Source organism: Labeo rohita, chromosome 9, assembly GCF_022985175.1.
Source record: "Labeo rohita strain BAU-BD-2019 chromosome 9, IGBB_LRoh.1.0, whole genome shotgun sequence".
In the NCBI taxonomy this organism is placed as follows: domain Eukaryota; kingdom Metazoa; phylum Chordata; class Actinopteri; order Cypriniformes; family Cyprinidae; genus Labeo; species Labeo rohita.
Window position 1 is genome coordinate 27,553,359 of NC_066877.1, and position 23,323 is coordinate 27,576,681.

A 23,323-nucleotide genomic window follows, 5' to 3' on the forward strand; every position below is an offset into this window, starting at 1 on the left:
AAAAAAAAGTGAATTCACACTTAAAACAAGAACAAATATCTGCCAAAACACTCAGGAAAAAAACAACTCAATTCAACAAGACAAGTTTTCATACCCCTCTGACAAATACTTGATCTTGCTTCAATCATTAACTCACTTAATTTCTTCTTTTTGTTCAGTTTCTCAGAAAACAAGACATGTTCAATTTGCCTTTCAAGTAAATGCATTTTTAAGAAAATATTGAGCTGTCTGCTTAATAACAATATTTTTGAAATGTTTTAGGATAAATCATTCCACAGAAAGAGCACTGGTAAAAGTTCTAAATATTTTACAGAATCTCAATTCTGACAAGTATGCTACTTTGTTGCCGTTAGATTTAAGTGTGGCATTTGATGTAATTGACCATTATGTATGAATTCAGGGAAATGCTCTCAAAATCCTATTTTAATAATAGAAGGTTCTCTGTTAGTGTTGGTCAATTTACTTCAGATGCAACTTCTTTTACATGTGGTGTCCCTCAAGGCTCTAGTCTAGGTCTGATCTTATTCTCCATGTATATGCTCCACCTGGGATCAATCTTTAAGAAACACGCTATCTCCTTCCATTGTTACGTAGATGATACCGAAATACATTTTCCCATGGGATCTAATAACATGGGTTTGAATCCTCTGTTGACTAGTCTAGCGAATGTTAAGGCCTGGATGTCCCTAAACTTTCTGACCTAAATGAAGGCAAAACTGAGATTTTAGTTTTTGGACCTTTCAGAAGCTGCTCCCTGGTTTAAATGTTAGCCATTTGTCTTCATGTGTAAAACCACTAGTTTAACAATTTGGGTGTGTATTTTTGATTGGTCATTTTCAAAAAAAAAAATAAAATGAATATACTAGCTCTGCGACGCATGTCCACACATTACATAGTCACGTTGGAAAGGTCATGTGTGGTTAGTTCTTCGTCTGTGTACTTCGGATCAAAAAGATAGGGTAGGGCGAAAAACTTCCATCTCGTTTTCTCCTCCAACTTAAATATCATCCAATTCATTACAGAATTGATTTTAAAATCTTGTTGCTGGTTTTTAAAGCTAGATTAGCTCCGTATACATTTCTGAAACCGCGAGGAAACCAAGCTTTTGTCGCTGCCACACCGAAACTCTGGAAAGTTAAATTCATCATTAAAATGCACAAACATGTTGAAATAAATTCACCATCACAGTACATTGTTCAAAATGTTCTTTTTAAATTATTGTTGAAACTGGATGAACATTATAATAACATTCTGAGTTACAAAATCGCATTGTCGTCCTTGTTGTTCCAAAAAGAATCATTTATCAAACCACTAATGTGCTGCTGCAGTCCAAAAAAAAAAGAAAAAAGGCTAACCAACCACTGGTCTGGATCTGAAGCAATATTTATATATATAAAAACCCCCACAATAACAGGATTGTGAGATTGCTTCATCATGGTTTGGAGTCAATAAGGCCAGCCATCCAGCTAAAGTCAGTTTTTCTGACCCTTTTCAGTTCCTTCTCCTGCGCTTTAGAGAGCTTCGGCATCACCTCATCTACTGAACCCTGGGCTCTGAGCTCCTGCTGACTATCACATGCCTCCATTTCCTCCTCAGAGTCCCCTTCCTCTTTCTCACTGTCCATTTCCTGCTCTGAAGATTCCATTTCCTCTCTGAAAAAGCAAAAAGGAAAAATGTAACACTTATGTGCTTGCAGCACATGGAATCGCATGAAAAAAAGGGAAGGGAAACTGAAAAGTAGGCATGTTAACTGTCAAAGAAAACATATATTAAAAAATATTTATTATGCATGTGATCATAAAACCTAAGGGGGTCTTACCGGACTCCAGTGTTGGAGATCAGGAGGGAATTGACAAACATCGAGCACAGGACTGATGCAGCAGGTAGAACATGAGCTGGTGTGTGTAACAACTAAACAAAATTAAAAAAATTAAATGTCATTTATTCCTGTGATGGCAAAGCTGAATTTTCAGCAGCCATTACTCCAGTCTATAGTGTCACATGATCCTTCAGAAACATAATATGTGACCCAAAACCAGTCTTAAGTAGCACAGGTATATTTGTAGCAGTAGTCAAAAATATGGGTCAAAATTATCGATTTTTCTTTTATGCCAAAAATCATTAGGATATTAAGTAAAGATCATGTTCCATGAAGATATTTTGTGTATTTCCTACCGTAAATATATCAAAACGTATTTTTGATTAGTAATATGCATTGCTAAAAACTTCATTTGGACAACTTTAAAGGTGATTTTCTCAATATTTAGATTTGTTTGCACCCTCAGATTCCAGATTTTCAAATAGTTGCATCTCGGCCAAATATTGTTCTATCCTAACAAACCATACATCAGTAGAAAATGTATTTTGATGATGTTTAAATCTCAATTTTAAAAAATTGACATTTATGACTGGTTTTGTGGTCCAGGGTCACATATAACCAATAGTCTACTTGAAATGACCTACTTCTTTGATGGTAGCAGAGCCCTGTGTGTGTTGGGGTTTGTCAGCCCCTGAATAGGACGGTGTTGAGTTGAGTTTCTGCTGCTGTTGTCTGTGTTTTCCCAGCAGCAGGTAAAATGGTGTTACAGAAACGCTGTCATCAATGACAAGCTGCATCAAAGACACACAAGTGAAAAGTTACTTTGAGGGGCCTCAAAATAAATGAGAATAAGGATGGTGTAATAAAAAAAAAAAAATTTACCCGTTTACTTGAAGACAACATTCTGTCCTCCTCTGTTGCTGTGCTGAAGGTCAATAAATCCTGATAATTAAACGCAGTTCATTTTATTAGAAATATCAGGACACAGTATGCACAGTATAACATTCACAATTACTGCTATTACAAAGCAATTTAACCTACATCTACACTACCAGTCAAAAGTTTTTAAACCGTAAGATTTTTTTTTAATATATGGACGTTTTCAATATCTTTATTAGTATTTTATTTTATGAGCTATACTACCAGTCAATTATTTTTTTTGAACAGTAAGATTTTTAATGGTTTTAGAGAAGTCTCTTCTGCTCACCAAGCCATTTATTGTATCCAAAATACAGCAAAAGCGTTAATACTGTAAAATATTTTTACTATTTAAAATAACTGCTTTCTATTTCATTATATTTTAAAATGCAATTTATTTCTGTGACCAATTCTAAATTTTTAGCATCATTAGTCCAGTCTTCAGTGACAGCTGATTTGGCTGTTCAAGAAACATTTTTTTAATTATTATTATCAATATTTAAAACAGTTAAGTATCATTCTTTGATAAATAGAAAGATCTAAAGATCAGCATGTATCTGAAATAAAAAGCTTTTGTAACAATATTCACTATACCATTCACATATACTATACCTTTGAGTCTATATATATATCTTCTTTTTTTTTTGAGGGGAAGTAGTTACAGAAATTAATACTTTTATTTAAAGGATGCTTTAAATTGATTAAAAGTGATGATAACAACATTTCTAAGACATTCTTTGAAAACAGGAATAAATTACATTTTTAAATATATTCAAATAGAAAACAGTTAAATATTTTAAATAGTACAAATATTTAAAAATTGTACTGTTTTTTGCTGTACTTTGGATCAAATAAATGCAGGCTTGGTGAGCAAAAGAGACTTCTTTAAAAAAAAAAAAAAAAAAAAAAAAAAAAAAATTTACTTTTGGCTGGTAGTGTAGCTCATGAAATATACTGTTGTTTTTTATGATTCTTCATATTAAATTAGTTATTAATTTTTAATTATATATTTTAAAATATTTTAAATATTTAAAAAGCATTTGATAATTTAGTAAAATTGATCACTAAAACTATAATAAATTATAATTTATTATATATTTAAGAAACAATTTAAAAATTAAACATTTCTCTAATAAACTTCAACCTTAATTTTTAATATTTTCGGGAACTTTGCATTTAAATCTTGAGGAAAGACATGACATGCATGACAATAACAAAAAGCAAAAAACAAAAATACATTTACACAAATGAAACATTCTACGGTTATTTATATGTGTTTTCAGGTTGTTTGTGATTAGAAATACAACTGTAATACCATGTTTTGTGTGAGGAAGTACAGTTGAGATCTGTTGAGCCACTGAGAACTTTCATCACAATTGTTTAACGGCTCCTCTCGAGGAACAAAGACAGCACGGTGTACTTTCTCTGAACACACGTTCTTTTGGGTGAACAGAGGCCGCGGCTCGCTGGGCTTGAAAACAAACACTGCACAGACAGCAGAAAATACATTAAAACTAGCTTGTGCATGAGTCTGATACAAGAAACTAAAAGCCCAATTAATAAAAATACTGCTAAAACTACGATGACCTTTCAAACACTTACGGTCTGTATGTTTAGACTGGTATGAAAAGGCAGCCACATTTTCTGACAAGGGGTCCGGCTGCAGTTTGGAAACTTCCACAGATGTGCTCCACTCCACTGTTGGTAAAAGATTTGACGTTAAATAAAACTGACCTTGCAAAACCAAAGTGTGAATTAAACAAGACTGAGCAAGCTAAAAAGAAGCTAAAACACCTGGCATTTTACTGTTGTTTCAAACCTGCATGCTGGTATTTTCCCAAACGTTTACAGTTATCATGGCTGTCAAGCTCCTAAAAGGACCAAAAAGCCCTTGAAAATACCATAAAAGCTGTCCATTTGAGGGTTATTACAGTTAATACGCATCTAACGATATTATCAATATTGTGGTATCGCGATAGCAAAACTGTCTGGATATTATATAGGTCTTCTGGGCAAAACGTCTAGTTTTTGAAATGTATTTAAACTTCTTATTCTAACATAAGTTCTTTAAAGTTGTGTTTTTGGACAAACAAACTAAAACTAAAAGCACAATATGGCTTAATCTCTCCATCAATGCTGTTTTCGCTGCGCGTTTCAAAGCAAAGTCCAGTGTTTTTTACGCCTCACTTGAATGGAAACTCATTTCTTGCAATGTGCTGTAAATTTAGCACACATTTGGGAACGCAATGGCCACCAGTTATGCTTTATTTTCGCAGCAGATGATTACAGCATTTAATTAGATCTGTAGTGAGACGCGTTTTAGTAAGCCGGTTTTCACTGAAGCTGGAGTTTTCCATCAAAATAAAAGCTTGAAAGTGCAGTATGAATTGCTGGCAGCTAGTGATTAACATGGGTAACGTTACTGCAGTCCAAATTCAAAATATCTCTTTCAAGTGCAGAAATTAAGTATTGTAATATCCCTACTGTAGTGTAATGCACAATAATATACCTATATAATAGTGGTGTAACGGTACACAGATGTCACACAAATCTACTATGCTAGGTTTCTTTTCATTTATTTTAAACAGACAGTAGAACAAATTAAAATTTTGAAAAATACTAAATATTATATCTAATTAATGTCAAATATAGGCTATAAAATCTGCAGTACATATATACATACAAGGAATAAATACTTGAAATAAAAAAGAAAATAAGAAAGTTGATTTTGCTGGTATGAGGAAAGTTGAAGCAATCGCGCCGACACACATAAACACAAAACATTTCAGTTCCAGGCTTCCAGCATTGCTAACTTGACAGCGCAGTTGGTACTTCATCAAAATAAAACACAGTGAACCAAACATTAGCGCGCCCGCCTCACTGTGTCACCGTTAGAACGCGACTGAAGTACAAAGTCTACTTAAATAATAAATAATACTTTAGCATTTGGATGCATCGCAAATATGGAAATATTACAGAATATTTGGATTTGTGCCGAATGAGGGCGGTAGGATACAAGACCACAAAGCTCCATTTCGCAGACGGTTGAGTGCGCAAGTCTTTAAAGTAACGTTATACTCCGTTTTCAGTGAGAAACGCGTTCAGAATCAGCACATGATCACTGTCTAGTGGGCTTTGTTTTCAAATGCTCCTGGCATTCGCTGTTCTTCTGCCGGTGTTATGCCGAATTCCGACCCTTGCCAGATTACTACCCCCCTAGTATTGGTAGGTTTAGGATTGGGTGTGGGGGAGGGCTTTGGATTAGGCAATCAGATAGCAATTTCAATGAGAGGGGGTAATAATTTGGCGAAGGGGGTCGAAAATGGGCACAACACCGGCGGTTATCAAACAGAGTTGCATTACTGCGGGCGCCCCCTTCTGGATTGAGGGTGAATTGCCTGTATTCGTAAGGCCTCATGCACCGAACTGAGATGCCCGTACAGTGACAGTTCGGTATGAATACATGTATTGTTACACCCCTACTATATGATATTCATTTTCATTTATTTTACAGTGCAATTGTTTTACAATATATGGCTATTACTGTCTTTGTGGTTGTGATTATTATATTCTAATTTGTTTGCCTTCCTAAAACACCAGTGATGTAATTTAGACTGAGACAGTATATCACAACTAAAAAGAGGGTTGAGTCCCGGTTCAGGCACAAGTCAGTTCACTTTTTTTTCTGACTCAAGTTTTCTTAGTTAAGAAAGGGTTGGAGCTCTTTATTTTGAACTCTCAAAGTGCATTAGAATAATTTAACTTTAAAATGTACAAAATTTTCTTTATTTTCCCCCTATTTCTTCATTTGTGTTTTTTTTTTAACTATCGCAATAAATATTGCATTGTGGACTTCATATTGCGACATTATCGTGAACTTTTGATATTGCGGACTTCATATCACAATATTTAAGATTTTGATATTGTTACATATGTAATAGTTAACTAAAACCATTAAAAAAGGCTAAATAAAAATATAAATACCTACATAATCCAGTGGTTTGTTTTAGATCACTTAAGGGTGAGTGAATAATAACAATGTTCATTCTTGGGGGAACTGCAAACTGCAAACATGAAGCAAAATGAATGACTACTTACATGCACAAGTGAGGAGATTCCAGCAGCAGAGCAGGTTTCTGGTGGTCGTGCCAAGCAAGTATTTGGAGCAGCTTAATCGGCCGAAACAAAGGTCCCTGGTGGATCAAAGCAGCTGCCTTTAGTCGGTTTCACCAATTTCCAAGACCACCGTGATCAGCAAGAACCATGTCAGTTACATATTTTCATCAGATGGCTTAAATCTTTGTGTGTGTGTGCTAATTAAATCAAACATAGTACAAAGCTGCCAATGACTTGGCTCAATAAATCAGCATGAGAGGATTGGAAATACTGTACAAAGCAGATTTAGCACTCGCTGGAGTTCGTAATTACTGTAACTGCATATTCACCTACCATAGTTGATGATAGAGTAAAACAGTAACTTAAAGAGATAGTACACCCAAAAACAAAAATTGTCATTACTTACTTACCCTCATGTCGTTCCAAACCCATAAGACTTTCGTTCATCTTTGGAACACAAATTAAGATACTTTTGATGAAATCTGAGAGCTTTCTGACCCTGCATAGACAGCAATGCAACTAAAACATTCAAGGCCTAGAAAGATAGTAAGCACATAGTTAAAATAGTCCATGTGACATTAATGGTTCAACCATAATTTTATCAACCTATGAGAATATTTTTTGTGCACAGTTAGTCTTCATTCAGTTTGTGCTATGTAGGGCAGCCCCCTAACAGTCGACTAACCATTAGTCGACCAAAATACTAATGTTAACCTTTAAAAATGTGTGCTATTGAAGTGTCTGTGCGGCGTGTGGAAGCTGAACACTATCATGCTCACTGCATGACAGACCGGAGGCACCGGTGTGGTCACTTGCTCTTAAAGTCTCCACGTTTATTTTTGTGCACTCAGAACAACAACGAAACGTTGTGCTTTTGTAAAATAATTGACGCAAAAAGGATGCGCTTTCTGCTGTCTCAGTCTCTGTGAACTTGAGCGTAAAACCGTCTAAACTTGCCTTAAGGACATGAAGAATATATCTATAGAGAGTAAAATGTCTACTTCTATACGAACAAAGTCAAACAGAAAACAAAATTCTTAGATTATGTAATCCATATGAAACATGCATACAGGTGCTTCATTACTGCGGAGGTGACGAAAACAAAAAGCACTAGTTTATCAATAAATTATTAAAATGTTAAAGCAGTCACCTTGCTGTATTTCCCTGAAACATTCATAATTATTATATCTGTTGGTGCACTATGGCAAGTTTTTTTTTATGTGCGCTTGAGCGCTTATTAGGCTATGCAGGTAATTAAAGGCTCATTATTATGATTTATATGGTTTATTAATAAACAGTCAACTTATGCTTAAAATAAACGACTATTAGTCGACCAGAAAAAATCTTTAGTTGTGGGCAGCCCTAGTGCTAGGATTAGGGTTGAAGACTAAAACAGAGGAGAAAAAAAAATGTTAAATAAAGTCATTCATTTTGTTTTCTTTGTGCAAAAAGGTACTCTAGTAGCTTCAGAAAATTAAGGTTGATCCACTGATGTCACATGGACTATTTTATCAATGTCCTTACTACCTTTGTGGGCCTTGAACACTTTCTATGCAGGGTCAAAAAACTCTCAGATTTCATCAAAAATATCTTAATTTGTGTTCAGAAGATGAACGAAGGTCTTACAGGTTTTGGACGACATGAGGGTCCTCAAAAAAACCTGTCCTCATGTTCAATGAAAAAAAAAAAAAAAATACAGTTTATGCTTTTACATACAAATACAAAAAAAAAAAAAAAAAAAAAAAAAAAAAAAGACAAGAACAAGAACCAAATCAGTCTGAACCAGTTCACTGACTCAAAAGATGATTTGTTCACAAATGGAGTATTGCTTCTATTGTAATCACAGTACAATTGCTGCTTGCATTATACAGGAAGGTAAGGAAGAACTGAGAGCAGTTGTTGACAAGGAATGTCATGCACTTTTTACTGTGACTGACACCAGCTGCACCTAATGAACTTCCTTTTTTCAAAAACAATGATAGAGCGAAACTGTGTCCTTGCTGACCCTGCAGGTCTTGGCTTACGCCCAACTCTTTAGCAGGACTGAATCCTTATTCTGTCTGGCCACCATCTAAATCTTAATTACTAAGATACTACCATTCAGACTGTGCGAACAGTTTGAAGAGAGTTTAGTGAATGCTAATCCACTGCTCTGAATGGCACACACATCTAAAAGACCTTAAGAAACCTGTGCAACCCATTCCAAATGTTTCAGAAAGTGTTTGGACTGGCTGATTTGAAGACAGGGAACATTTACATCAGCCTAAGTGGTAAAACAACACGTCCCACCTTATTTCTCCAGGTGGTTGGCAGAGAGTGGTGAGCATCTCCCAGGTTTCCGGGCTCCATATGGTAATGACTTCTTGGAAGCTGACTGCCAGGAGAGAGCTATCGGCTGAGAAACTGCAGTTTGTGGGCTTTAGGTTATGGTAGCTGCCCACAAAATCACATGACCAGAAGTTCTGGTCCTCTAAAAGACAAATGGAAATTTTGCGGTGAGACAGGTATGTCTGGATTCAGACTCGTGACCTGTGGTGTTTAGTCCTTCTTAGTCCAATACTAACACCTTTGTGAATGTCTGAAGGGTTTGGACTCACGTTGTGTGTCTGCGTCAGCACCCTGACACCATGCTTTGAACTGGCCGTCTTCTGCTGTGGTCACCAGCATGGTGGTCTCCTCAGAAGAGCTGAAGCACATGGATATAATCCGATCCGTGTGGGCGGCAGTGATGGTAGTGTTCAGCACAAAACTAATGGGACAGAACAACACACCATTAGAGTCCAGAAAAATATTATCATTTGTACACTATCATTCAAAGGTTTGGAGTCAGTTACTTTTTTATTAAATTAAAAACAAAATAAAGACATTCAAAGGACTTCTATTTCAAATAAATGCTCTACTTTTGAACTTGATTTGAACTATTCAAAAAAAACCTTCTCTTTTCCACATTAAGCAGCACAACTGTTTTCAACATTGATAATAAGAGGCAATGTTTCTCAAGCACCAAATCAGCATATTATATTGCCTTCTGAAGATCATTTGACACTGACGTAAAGACAGATGAAAGCTCAGCTATTTTAAATTGTTATAATTTTGCATTATTACTATTTTCATTTAAACTCTTGAACTATATTGTATTAATATATATACATATATTTTGCAGGTAAAAAGTTCTATGGCAAATCTGTGACAAAAAAAAAAATTATATACACAAATACACACACACATACATATATATACATATAGACATGGATTTTTGTCCCAGACTCGCCATAGAACTTTTTGCCTGTTTAAAAAAAAAAAAAAGAAAGAGAAAAAAAGTAAAATGTTTTATTTATTTGGCAAAAAGTTCTATAGCAAACCAGTAATCTATACAATCTAAAAATATATTTAATTAATAATTAATTAAATTTAAATGCTTATATATGCTTATATACACACACACACACACACACACATACATATATATATATATATATATATATATATATATATATATATATATATATATATATATATATATATATATATATATATATATATATATATATATATATATATATAAAGATGAACAAAAAAACAATAAAGTAAAAAACATTTATATCTTAAAATTATACAGTTGTTTCATTGCTTAATAAATTGCTTTTAATTTATTTATTAAGAAATATCACTAATTTAGGACTTATAGTCATTAATTTTAATTCATATACAAAAAATAAAAATAAAAACGTAAATATACAATTTTCACAATTTTTTTAAAAATGGTGAGACACTGAAATATCAAAGAGTATTTAAAGAGTGTTTTTGTTATTACCAAGCATAATTTATTTGACATTTTATATAATTGCATATTTATATTCTGGTATTTAGTTTGTTTTTTTTTTTATTTAAAATTTTAACATTTAAAACTTTAATACATGTATGGTTTATGTGATAATGTCATGGCTAGGTTATCGATGGTGTGAATGCAATTATTTTTAACACTGATGAAGAACCAGTGTCAAAATGTTTGATTATTCTCCTAACAGTATTAATTAAATTGAAAGTGATTTGCAATATCTGCTTGTGGACCAAGAAAAATGTCAAATATCTAGTAAGATCATATATTTCTTGTATGAAACATATTTGCATTATTCAAATCTGCAATCTAGAATTAATACCTTTGCGTTTTTTCATCGAAAGCCCACAGTTTGAGGAAAAATTCTAAATCGGAGGACTTTTGTCCCCTTTCCTCCACTGTAGCAAGCCAGGACCCCTTTATGTCAAAAGCAGCCTTCACCACTTCAAACTGATCCAGACCGGCTTCATAAATATATTCTTGCTGCACTATGTCCAGCTGTGAATGCAACAGACAGACCGTTATACAAAAACCTATGCAAAACATGAACAATGTTTGACATGAAGAGGGGCCCACAGATCATGTGATTTCATCTGACATAATCTTGCAAAATTATATAACCCATGTCAGCAGAACGCACAAGAATGGAACTAATCCGCCAACATGTGATCCAACTTTTTCCAGTACATACTTCCCCATATGCTTGTTTATTTCAAAGATATTATCATAGTATAGACTGTGGCAGACTTACATCGTAGAGATGCTTGTCACGCAGAAGGGAGTAGAACTGCAGATGACCAGGTTTCCCATTCAGCACTAAAGCTTTACTGCGCGGGTCAATCATTAGATCGGTCAGAACATCATCTCCTGAAAGCATTAAAAGCATCGGAAGGAATAAACATTTACTGCGATAGTTGTGAAATTTAAATGGTTTGTGCAAATGAGCGTTTACAAACCTTTGACTAAACCCTGAATCGCCCCACACACTTTGAAGCTGCTCTCGATAACTGTGAGCTCTGAGGAGAAAAAAGAAAAAGGCGGCAAATGACAATCCAGATATATAGTTATGTATACATAGATATACCAGATATATACACACATAGTGAAATGTGTGGGTAAAAATGTACATATCATAAATCATCCACAAAACAACAGTATAACAATATTATTAAAAATCTGCATAAAGCAAGTGGAGCATTAAGGTTTTTTTTTTTTTTTTTTACATTATTGGTTATAGCATTATATTATTTTTGACACGTTTTCTACCCAAATTCTCATGAACTTTAAGGGAAAGTTCAGCCAAAAATGAAAACTGTCCCATGATTTACTCACCCTCAAGCCATCCTAGATGTATACGACTTTTCAGATTAATACAATCTGAGTTATATTAAAAGGCTCTTTAGGCCTTGCTTTAAGGTTCTTGTTTTACAATGGCAGTAAATGGCTGTTGAATTTTTGAAGTCCAATAAAGTGTACCCATCCATCATAAAAAGTGCTCCACATGCCTCCGGGTGGGTCAATAAAGGCCTTCTGATGTGAATTGATGCATTTGTGTAAAAAAAATAAAAAATATCCATCTGATCCGTTCGCCTACATTCGCTGGAATGCAATTCTCCCGTGAAGGTGAGATATTATGGTTTGTAAAGTTTTAAAAATGGATATTTTTCTTACACAAACGCATTGATTCACTTTAGAAAGCATTTATTAACCCCCAGGAGCCGTATGGACCACTTTTTTATAATGGATGCATGTACTTTATTAGACTTCAAAATCTCAACACCCATTCACTTCCATTACAAAGTCTGGAAGAGCCTGAAACAAGAAAGTCATATAAATCTAGGATGGGTTGAGGGTGTGTAAATCACAGGGTAATTCTCATTTTTTGTTGAAATATCCGTTTAATAAATGTCTTAACCCAATGTGAATTTTAAAACAAGTTGTACTGAACCCAAAACTGCTACATGAAGGATCCAGAAACAGCCAGTCAAAAAAAGAACCACCATTCAAAAATGTTTTCGAAAGAATTATCTTATGATAACAAGACTGTATTTAATTAACAAAAAAATACAGTCAACAAAAATAATATTATGAAATATTATTACAATTAAAAAAAAAAACCTTTTTTATTTATTTTTACTATATGGAGAAAATTCCTGAAGTTTTTTTCCTCAAGAAACAATTTCTTATCGACTAGAGAAATAAAGACACAAACATCTTGGATGACAAGAGAGTGAGTAAATTATCTGTAAATTTTTGTTCTGGAAGTGAACTTCTCCTTTAAGGTGTCGTTACACACATTACATGTACTTACTATTATAAAACAATTAATTATGCGTAATTACCCTAACCCTAACTATATAGTAAGTACATGTAGTTAATTAATATTACTCGGGACTTGTGTAATGTGCAATGTGTAACTACACTGTAACAATTACACCCCGAAATAAAGTGCAACCTAAAATAACTTTGCTTGTAGCTTAATTTTGGAGTGAAATCCCAGATCCACCCCAAGGCTAAAGACTTACTGTTGTCTGAATGAGAGGTGCAAAACAACTGCCCATCAGATGATGCTGATATATGTAAAATAGCTCCACCGAGACGGGGCAGGAACTCTTTTTTGTTGCCTGCCCCATACTTCCACTGGACAAGCACTGACTCAATGCCTCCACTCAGCAAATGAGTGCCTGTAGAGACATTAACAGTGTCAGAAGGGGACTGTAATGCACATTTAACACACATGAATAAGTGAAAGTGTGAAACACACCCAAGCTACGGTACTACCCACCTTCAGGAGTAAAACACAAAGTGTTCACAGCATTGTGATGCCAGTGCTGGGTGGAATATGTGTACTCTTTCTTTTGATCGAAGTTTCTCCTGTAGAAAAACAAACTTAATTTAAACCTCCAATTCTGATTACATGAGCTGCATATGAACTTAAACTGGATGGTGAACTCTGGTCTTACCAGAGGCGAATCTTTCCGTCTTCATGACCGGTGGCAATGCAGTCGTCTGTTGGGTGACAGGCTACGCAAGTGAATGCATTTTTGGCTCCTTTCTTATCTGTAGCTTTTAGAGAAAAACTACAAAGAGAGAGAAAAAAAAAAAAGAAATACTTCAACCAGAAATAAAAATACTCATTTACATTCACGATTCACTGACTTTCATTCACGATTCACTGACTTTCATTCAGCACAACAGCAAGAAGAGTAATAATAGTTAAATCAAAAACTCACTAGGTGCTATTTTTTAAAAACAACTCAAATTATGCTATTTGTTGGTAAACCAATAACCAAACTACTTGAAACGTGTAAATGCTAGTCATACCTTTTAAGTTCAATGAAAAAAGTCAAATGGTTTTTAAATGACTATGTATATGACAATTTTCATGGTGAGGTGAACTATGAGGTGTTGTCTCAAATGAAAAACACAAATGAAAAACCAACAAAAGCAAAGCCCAAACAAGCTACATGACATGTGTCTTGCTCCCTGAGGCCAGTAAATAAACAGTGCGGTTGGACACGTTCCTACATGTTCCGACCTTAAAAAGGCTATTTAGGATACAGCGGTTATTACCTGTATGTCTTCTGCTTCCTGAAGAAATAAACATTAAGTTGCAGATGCCTGGCAAAGGCTATAAACTCCCCCTAAAAAATTATAACATACAAAAAAACAATGTTAGGAAACAACTTCTTTTTCTCATTGGAAGGTTGCTGGTTTTATATCCTGAGCATACTCACAACCACCAAAAAAGTTGAGAAGTCATGCTGTGTAATGACTTTACCAAAACAACTAGTAAAGGTGCGACAGTCTACAAAAACACCAGCATGTGCCACACTAATTAACCTACAGGGGTTCAAACCATGTTTACCACATCAACACTTACATGGACAATGACTGTGCAGGAAGGCGACAAATGCATCCATAACAACCTGAGCAGGTATGACATAGTGTTCACCCAGAACAACCTTCCCACAGCCAGACATGAACTAACATTTAATATTACATTATAAAAAAAAGGCATACTTGTTGGATTTCAGGACCTCTTTGGCAGGGAGATAGTAATACAGATTTTTCCAAGTAATTTTAAACCTTATTTAAAAGTTCTGGCCTTAATATCAAACATTGGCCAAAACTGAATATTTTATTGTGCATGCTTATTTTCGATATTTTACACTTAGGTTAACTTTGACGCCATCTAATGTTTACATTTAAAAACAGTAATAATTTAACTAATACAGTTCACATCAATATTCACATCAAATGTGACCCTGGACCACAAAAGCAGTCTTAAGTAGCACGGGTATATTTGTAGCAATAACCAAAAAAACACTGTATGGGTCACAATGATCAATTTTTCTTTTAAGCCAAAATCATTAGGATATTAAGTAAAGATTATGCTCCATGACGATATTTTGTACATTTCCTACCATGAATATATCAAAACTTAATTTTTGATTAGTAATATATATATAAATATATATTGCTAAGAAGTAAGAACTTCATTTGGACAACTTTAAAGGCGATTTTCTCAATATTTTGATTTTTTTGCACCCTCAGATTACAGATTTTCAAATAGTTAGATCTCGCACAAATATGGTCCTAACAAACCATACCAATCAATAGAAAAGCTTATTTATTCAGCTTTCAGATGATTTATTAATCTCAATTTTAAAAAAAAAAAAAAAAAGACCCTTATGACTGGTTTTGTGGTCCAGGGTGACAAATATTCTAAATTTCTAGATTTTGCAGAATTTTCATTTATTAAAGTTTTAGTGTTTTATTTTTATTTATTTAGACAAAACAGTATACCATTTTAATTTTGCCCATAACATAAAAATATTTATCAGTTAATCTGTATCAGCTAGAAACGTATTCTATTATATAGATAATGTTAAAATAAAATGTTATTTTATGCGTTGTTGCTCAAGATTAATACAGAGGAGGTCTTTTAGTGTTTAATCTTCTGGTACACAAAGCATTTTAATGGAGTTTACAGTTTATTTGTACATTAAGAAATATTCTTTTTTTTAGTGACTTCAAATGAAATAAGTCCACAGTACTCATGTCTATTGGTTTCTAAAAGTCTACACACTAACTTGTTGGGTTTTAGAGTATAATACACTTATTTATTACTATATTATAACATGATCTTTTTGTATTGGTGAAAGCAAGATTTTATCATCTTTTTTTTTTTTTAAATAAAATTATTATTTATTATTATTATTTTTTTTTAAAGAAAACACATTGAAAAGGACCTGCACTTTGGAAAAGAGTAACATCAGCTACATATAAATGCAAGATTTGTGTTTGTAAGGCCTAGCGATGTAAAGTAGATATTAAAATCTAGTTTCACCAAATTCTCTGGTTTCACAGACAAGGCTTAAGCCTAGCTCCAGACTAAAATTTAAGTCTGAGCTGTTTCAGCTGAAAAAGCTTGCACTGATTGATCTTAAAAAATGCCAGTGCTTTTGTTTTGTCTTAAGGTGCAAACCAGTAATGTTTTTTCTAAGGCACGCTTATAAAAATAACTTAAATGTCCTAATTGAACTATGGCCTAATCTTGTCTTAGTACAGGCCCTGTCTGTGAAACCAGGCCTACATCACCTAATCTTAGACTAAAAAGCGTTGCAGACAGATGCCTCAAGGTTATGCTAAAACTGAAATGATTTCAAGAAATCAATCAACAGCCAAATCAATAAAAAGGGATGCAATAACCACCCTGAAAGAAAATGCTGAGCGAGCTCTTACCCCTCTACCAAAGGCCGTGCAGCTGGGGTTGGAGCTGATATTACTGCAAACAGCAGACAGCTCTTTGGCCTCCACCTCCTGCTCTGCTGACTTGGGCAGATGTACAGCAACCAACTGGAAAGTCTCTGAACATGCAGACACACAAAGCCTGAAGCTCAGAAAAAAAATGTACTATGCAATGGCCTTCAACTGTTTCATGCACTTATACCTCATTAAACAAATTGATAGGATCTTGAATGTTACAGCTGAGGTTCAGAGATATGAACCGTTTGGCACGGTTAAGTTTGTTTTTTGCTGCTGCTTCAAGGTTAGTACTGTCCAAGCTATTTGTTGTAGAGTCTCAGCCTCAGACAGTGCAATCACAGATTGACCACATTAGGCTTTTTTCACACAAAAACATCTGACTGACTGGCTTAACTTAGGTCCACCTGGAAACCACAGCTGTGTTTGCAAGGTTTGGGGATTAAAACATTCAGCTCTAAAGGACAAACTAATCTTTGAATGAACAAACATTCATTTTTATTAATACTGTGTTTTTTCCAGAAACATTCACTGGGATTTTTTCTGTCTTTATTGTACTAAAGACAATAGATTTTTTTGAATGGTTTAAATGTCTAAAGCAAGGTCTGTGGTTAGTACAATCTCAAGATATTTTCTTGTTTTGTTATACAACATAAAATACATTAATAATACATACGTTTTTACGTGTCTTGAAAAAGGCAGTTGCTAACAAGTGGCTAAATGGGACTAGAGAGGTTGTCGGGGACCCTAAATGTCATCACAGCGTGCAAATAAACTCATTCTTTCTAATCCATTTTTATAGCCTCATGTGTTTATAATCACACTCCTGCAAACTATCCTAAACTTTCAGGTAAAATGCAATGTGGAAAAGCCTGGCTATGCTCAATATTAATTTTTGTTTTTAAATTTGGGATAAGTTTGGGATCAGTAAGATTTTTAATGTCTTTTTTTTTTTTTTTTTTTTTTTTTTAAAGAAGTCTCTTTTGCTAATCAAAGTTCCATTTATTTGAACAAAAAACAAAAACACAGAAAAAAGTAATATTATGAAATATGCCTGCAATTTAAAATGACCATTTGCTATTTTATTATACTTTAAAATTGAATTTATTTATGTGATGCAAAGCTGAATTTTCATCAGCCATTACTCCAGTCTTCAGTGTCACACGATCCTTGAGAAATGATTCTAATATGCTGATTTATTATCAATGTTGGAAACTGAGATACTTTTTTTTTTTTTTTTTTCAGGATTCTTTGATAAATAAAAAGTTAAAAAGAACAGCATTTATTCAAAACAGAAATATTTTCTAACAATATAAGTCTTAACCATCTATTTTTATAGACTGAACACATCCTTGCTGAATAAATGTATTGATTTCTTTAAAAAAAAAAAATAATAATCTCCTTAATGTTTATATATGTATATATATAAAAATAAATAAATTTTATATATATATATATATATATATATATATATATATATATACACACACACACACACACATATATAGAGAGAGAGAGAGGGAGAGAGAGCGAGGGAGAGAGAGAGCAGCACAAATGTTTCCAACACTGATAATAAATCAGCATATTAGAATGATTTCTCAAGGATCATGTGACACTGATGACTGGATGCTGAAAATTCAGCTTTGCATCACAGGAATATATTTTATTTTAAAGTATATTTAAATAGAACATCACCATTTTAAATTGCAATAATATTTCACAACATTACAGCTTTTTCTGTATTTTTAATCAAATAAACACAGCCTTGATGAGCAGAAGAATCTTCTTAAAAAAACATAAAAAAATCTTACTGATCCCAAACTCAAGTCAGAAGTCAATTTAAGTCAGTTTTCTTCATACTGTATTGGTGAAGAGTGTCTGCTCCTAATCATTGCATCACAGTAATATACATGACTTAGAACTGCATTTGGCACTGTGTAATACATACCATTTTTGGAACCTGTAGCCATGGAAAGATGAAGAAAAACGATTCCCTCATGTTTCTCGGACAAACATATTGCAAACAAAGGGTATCCAATGACAAATGTCTGAAAAAAGTAATAAAACAACATGAAAGAAATGAAAATATTTACTGCAACAGTGGCTTTGGTTTTACTCAGTGCACCAACAGTACCTTGATGAGGATGCCATCAATGAAGTCCCATAATTTAACAGTGCCATCTGCTGAGCAAGAGTAAACCTGCATGCAGAATGAATAAATAGATTAAAGAATAAATTCTGCTGTTTAAAAAGCTTTAAAATTTAACTAACAGCCATTTACAAGCCATTCAAAATACGTCCAATAAGGAGAACAGGAGGTTTACTTCTAAGTCAAAAAGATCGTTTTGCAACAAAACAGTTGTTAAAATGCATGAAAGACTATAGGACATTTTTCCACGATAATAAAATACACCTCAAATACCACAACATCAGGCATGTGCAAACAATTTTAACTGTTGACTTTAAAGAAACCTCAGACAGAATTCAAACTTGTCTGAATAGTTTTTGGAATGCAAAAAGCTACAAACCAGCCGGTTAAGAATTCATTTGAATGCTGACAAAAGGAGAACAATCAAAACTTATCAACTATCTCATGCTTTCTATACAAATGAGCTCAAGTGATGCACTGACCTGCAGGTGATTGGTAGGATTCAAGGCGATGCCTGTCACTTGGTTGGTGTGGCCCTGTAGACTATGGAGCCATTCTTCTGTGCGTGTGCTGTAGACCTTCACTGAATCTCCAGAGGCGCACAGCACAAACCTGCAACCATGATACAACTTTACATTTAAGTGATACAGAAAATGCCTCTGCATTTTACACCTGGCATTCACAGACACCCAACAGGTCGCTTAAAATTAATTCATATAAATACACCACATACAAATGATCACAACACTCACAAATGTGACCCTGGACTACAAGACTTATAAGTATCAAAATCACTGTTTTCTCCTTCTCACACACCCAGACTTTTAAACTTCAACAATGAAAGTTTAAAAATATGACTTATCTGGTAACTATTAATGTACCTGAATTAAGCACTAGTAAAATAATTAAAATACATAATAGTATTTAATGTGAGACCACTATCAATATTACTTTTTATACAAAATATAACTGTCACACGGCATTGGTGTCATTTCCACCACAACACTGTAAGATCCCTGTAAAACGTTTGTGTGAAAGATTGTTTAGGTGGTTTCTATGGAAATGTTCAGTGACATCAGAGCACATGTTGGACATGGAGGGAATTTAAATTTTCATCAACAATATATTTAATATATTTATTTTATATCATTTCCAAACATGCTGTACCATCAAGGGTGCTTTTAAAAAGCTAAAAATTTTAAGTTAAATAAGAGTATTTGAATGTGTACAGAATGTGGTGGAAATGACATTTATGGTTACAAAGTACAGTACAGTAATACTTTTTATACTATAATATATTACAATACGTTTTATATTTATATTATGATATTATTTTTATTTCTAAATTACTTTTATAATAATTGATTTTATTTTTCATCCATTTTTAAGATGCCACCTACAACAAAAGAAAAGTCACAGGCCTATAGGAACAAAATAGAAGTTGACCCTGACCTCTCACAATTGTATAACCTCATAATTATCTCACATGTTGAAATTTTGATGCATCATTTATTGCTTATATTTTTTCCTTTCCATCAGTTGTGTCAGTTATTTACAGTATGCACTGTAACCGTTCATCTGTGAGACAAATCAGTTTTACACATCAAACTCAGCATTAATTTACATTAATTCATTGCCATTTCCACCACAACACACATTTTTAAAAAAATTTCATCACACATTAAAAATTTATCCACAATTTATGAGATCATGCTCTACTTAATATAAAAATTCAAATGATTTATTATCTAAAAAGCTCTTGCCCAAACCAATATTTAATTTCAAAGAGTGATAGGTGTACAGTTCATCATTTGGTCCTAAGGGCAGTTAATTTATCTCATTGACAAATGTATTATTATTGTGGAAAAACTGGTAAAACTAGTTACAAAAATGATCTTAGACAATTCTTGAGTGGCATAAGTTATTCTATTTTTAAATAACAGCTGTATATTGAGATGTGGTGGAAATTACATTTATTCATTGCAGGTCAGAAAAAAAATGTAAAATATGAACAACTTCTCTTGTATATATATATATATATATATATATATATATATATATATATATATATATACACATACATATATACATACATACATATACATACATATATATATACACATACATATACACTACCGTTCAAAAGTTTGGGGTCAGTACATTTTTTTTTTTTTTTTTAAATAATACTTTTATTCACCAAGGATGTATTAAGTTAATAATTAAAAGTTTATTAAAAGTTAATAATAAATAATTTACATTGTTATAAAATATTTATATTTTGAATAAACACTGTACTTTTTAAACTTGTTATTCATGAAAGAATCCTGAAAAAAAAAAAAAAAAAAAAAAACAAACAAACAAAAAAAACACTGGTTCCAAAAAATATTTGGCAGTACAACTGTTGATATTATCCAACATTGATCATTCTAATAATAAATCCGCATATTAGAATGATTTCTGAAGGATCATGTGACACTTAAGACTGGAGTAACAGCTGATAAAAATTCAGCTTTTCATCACAGGAATAAATTCTTTTTTAAAGTATGTTAAAATAAAAAACATTATTTTATATTGTAAAAACATTTTGCAATATTACTGTTTTTTATCTATATTTTTAATCAAATAAATGCAGCCTTGATGAGCATAAGAGACTTCTTTAAAGACTATTACAAGTCTTACTGACCCCAAACTTTTAAACGGTAGTGTATATATATATACACACATATATATATATATATATATATATACACATACATACAATGCAAGATTACAGCTAACTAAAAGCATAAACACATACTCATTGCTGTTATTTGCCAAAACAACATTTTTAATTTCCATTTAGTTTAACTTGATTTTCTAAAATTACTAAAACTGGAATAAAGATAGATTCAAAAATTAAAACTAAAAAAACACTACACTAAAAAACTGAAATAAGATTCTAAAAATTAATAAAAACTATAATAGTATCTCAGTGATACTAAAATAACACTAGTGCAGTAACAAACTAACTACATTTTTAAAAACAGTACATATTGGAGCCATGATGCATACTATTGTTTTACACAATATAGATGTGTATTTTTGGCATGAAATGAAACAGCTTTCTTTTATTTTAAGAAGAAGCCCTTTCAATGGGCCCATTATTTTGAGGGGTCCTTGGAAGTGTGAAAACCCTCAGCAACACAGAGTGGTTGCAGAAAACAAAGTCTGACAGATCTGTAATATCACTGCTGTACTTTAACGCCAGAATAATGTGATTTACATTATTATAGATATTTTTCGTAAAGTAACATGCCCGATATGTGTCTAGAACAATGATTACTGCCTTAGAGAGATATCTGTATCTTTCAAAACAAAACCAGCAACACTAACACATTCATCAGCAGTGTAAACAATCGCTTAAGTTTCTGACACTTTAAAGATGCGGTTGAACCTGTCATTCCCGCAAGTGTTTAGACACACATATAGAATAATTTAGATTTTATTTTGCTCTCTGGCTGATCATGCATCCCTTTGGGAACTTCATTCCCTCCAAAACGGATCAATGTTTAAGGTGGTACATTTAGAGAATATACAGACAGAACCAGACACAAAGTTCACATGATTTAGCGGATACCTGGAGTCAACGGAGAAGATCGAAGGTCTAAGGTTTATTTTGCTGCCACCGCAGCGAACCACGCGGATGTCACTCTTCTCCACCATGTTTTTCTGCCTCTCTGAACATCACATGTGGCCGCTGCGCGTTTCTTCTTCGTCTGTAGTGAAAAGAAACTAAAGGAGCACAACGCCATCACGCGGCCGGGCGTTTAGTTACTGCGAGAACACGGTTAAGTCATTATAGTTACAGAAAAAAGGGGTAACACTGTACAAGAAGCTGTCATTTGTTAACATTAGTTAATGTATTAACTAACACTACTGAACAATACATTTTATACACTATTTATTAATCAATAGTCGTTTTTCACAGTGCATTCACTAATGTTAACAAACACAACTTGTGATTTTAATGCATTAGTAAATGCTCAAATTAACATTAAGCTTAAAAAATTTTGTAGAAGTATTGTTCATTCTTAGTTCATGTTAACTAATGTAGGTAACTAATGCTAAATAATTAATCTTATTGTAAAGTGTTACCAAAAATGTTAAAGAATATAAAAAACATGTAAATTGGTTTAGAAACAAAAGCATGCAATTTCACCGTAAAATCTGGTAGAAACAGAAGTAAAATGTTTGGATTAGTGAACTACTTATCAGGAAAACGTAGATTGTATTTAAAATGGCAGTATTTTTTAACTGTAAAATTTTGTTAGTAAACTATGAAGTAAATAAAGTAAAAAGGCATGATAGTTTTCAAAATAATACATGCAGTTATACTGTAAAGTATTGGAAAGGAATAGAAGTAATAGTTTTTTTTAAGAAAATGTACATTATATTTAACATGGCAGTAAGTTTCACTAAAATGTTGTTTAAATTCTGTTTAAAATGTAAATATAGTAAAAATAATTGTATTATTGTTTTAAAAAGAATACGTGTAATTATACTGTATGGATTCATGTATTATTTAAAAAAACAATATGCATAGCCTACATTCATTGTAAAATATGTTAGAATGTTAGAATAATGTTAGAATTTAGTTTGAAATAATTGGATTCCATCCATCCATCCATCCATTTTCACCCGCTTATCCGGAACCGGGTCGCGGGGGCAGAGACGC

The 23,323-nt window shown here is 33.1% G+C and overlaps 1 protein-coding gene across 1 annotated transcript; it reads right to left on the minus strand.

Annotated features, from left to right (window-relative positions):
• Window positions 1–37: 37 nt before the first annotated feature.
• On the minus strand, window positions 38–22,366 carry wdr75 (WD repeat domain 75). Its single transcript, XM_051118850.1, has 21 exons — window positions 22,226–22,366; window positions 19,092–19,221; window positions 18,595–18,660; window positions 18,409–18,508; window positions 16,440–16,564; window positions 14,265–14,335; window positions 13,655–13,771; window positions 13,477–13,565; window positions 13,217–13,375; window positions 11,648–11,707; window positions 11,443–11,558; window positions 11,014–11,189; window positions 9,451–9,602; window positions 9,143–9,323; window positions 6,836–6,930; window positions 4,340–4,435; window positions 4,053–4,222; window positions 2,702–2,761; window positions 2,464–2,610; window positions 1,820–1,911; window positions 38–1,652 (listed from the first exon to the last, which is right to left on the minus strand). Exons 1-21 carry the CDS (start codon window positions 22,309–22,311, stop codon window positions 1,433–1,435), a joined length of 2,508 nt encoding a protein of 835 aa, XP_050974807.1. The 5' UTR covers window positions 22,312–22,366; the 3' UTR covers window positions 38–1,432.
• Window positions 22,367–23,323: the final 957 nt, after the last annotated feature.

What these genes read in the sequence shown, in the direction of transcription:
- wdr75 (XM_051118850.1), bottom strand. Translation starts at nt 22,311, where the DNA reads ATGGTGGAGAAGAGTGACATCCGCGTGGTTCGCTGCGGTGGCAGCAAA. An exon ending in CACCTCTCATTCAGACAACA is followed by an intron (nt 11,708 to 13,216) that starts GTAAGTCTTTAG and finishes TTTTCTCCTCAG; the next exon opens with AGCTCACAGTTATCGAGAGC. An exon ending in GAATCTCCTCACTTGTGCAT is followed by an intron (nt 4,436 to 6,835) that starts GTAAGTAGTCAT and finishes TTTTACCAACAG; the next exon opens with TGGAGTGGAGCACATCTGTG.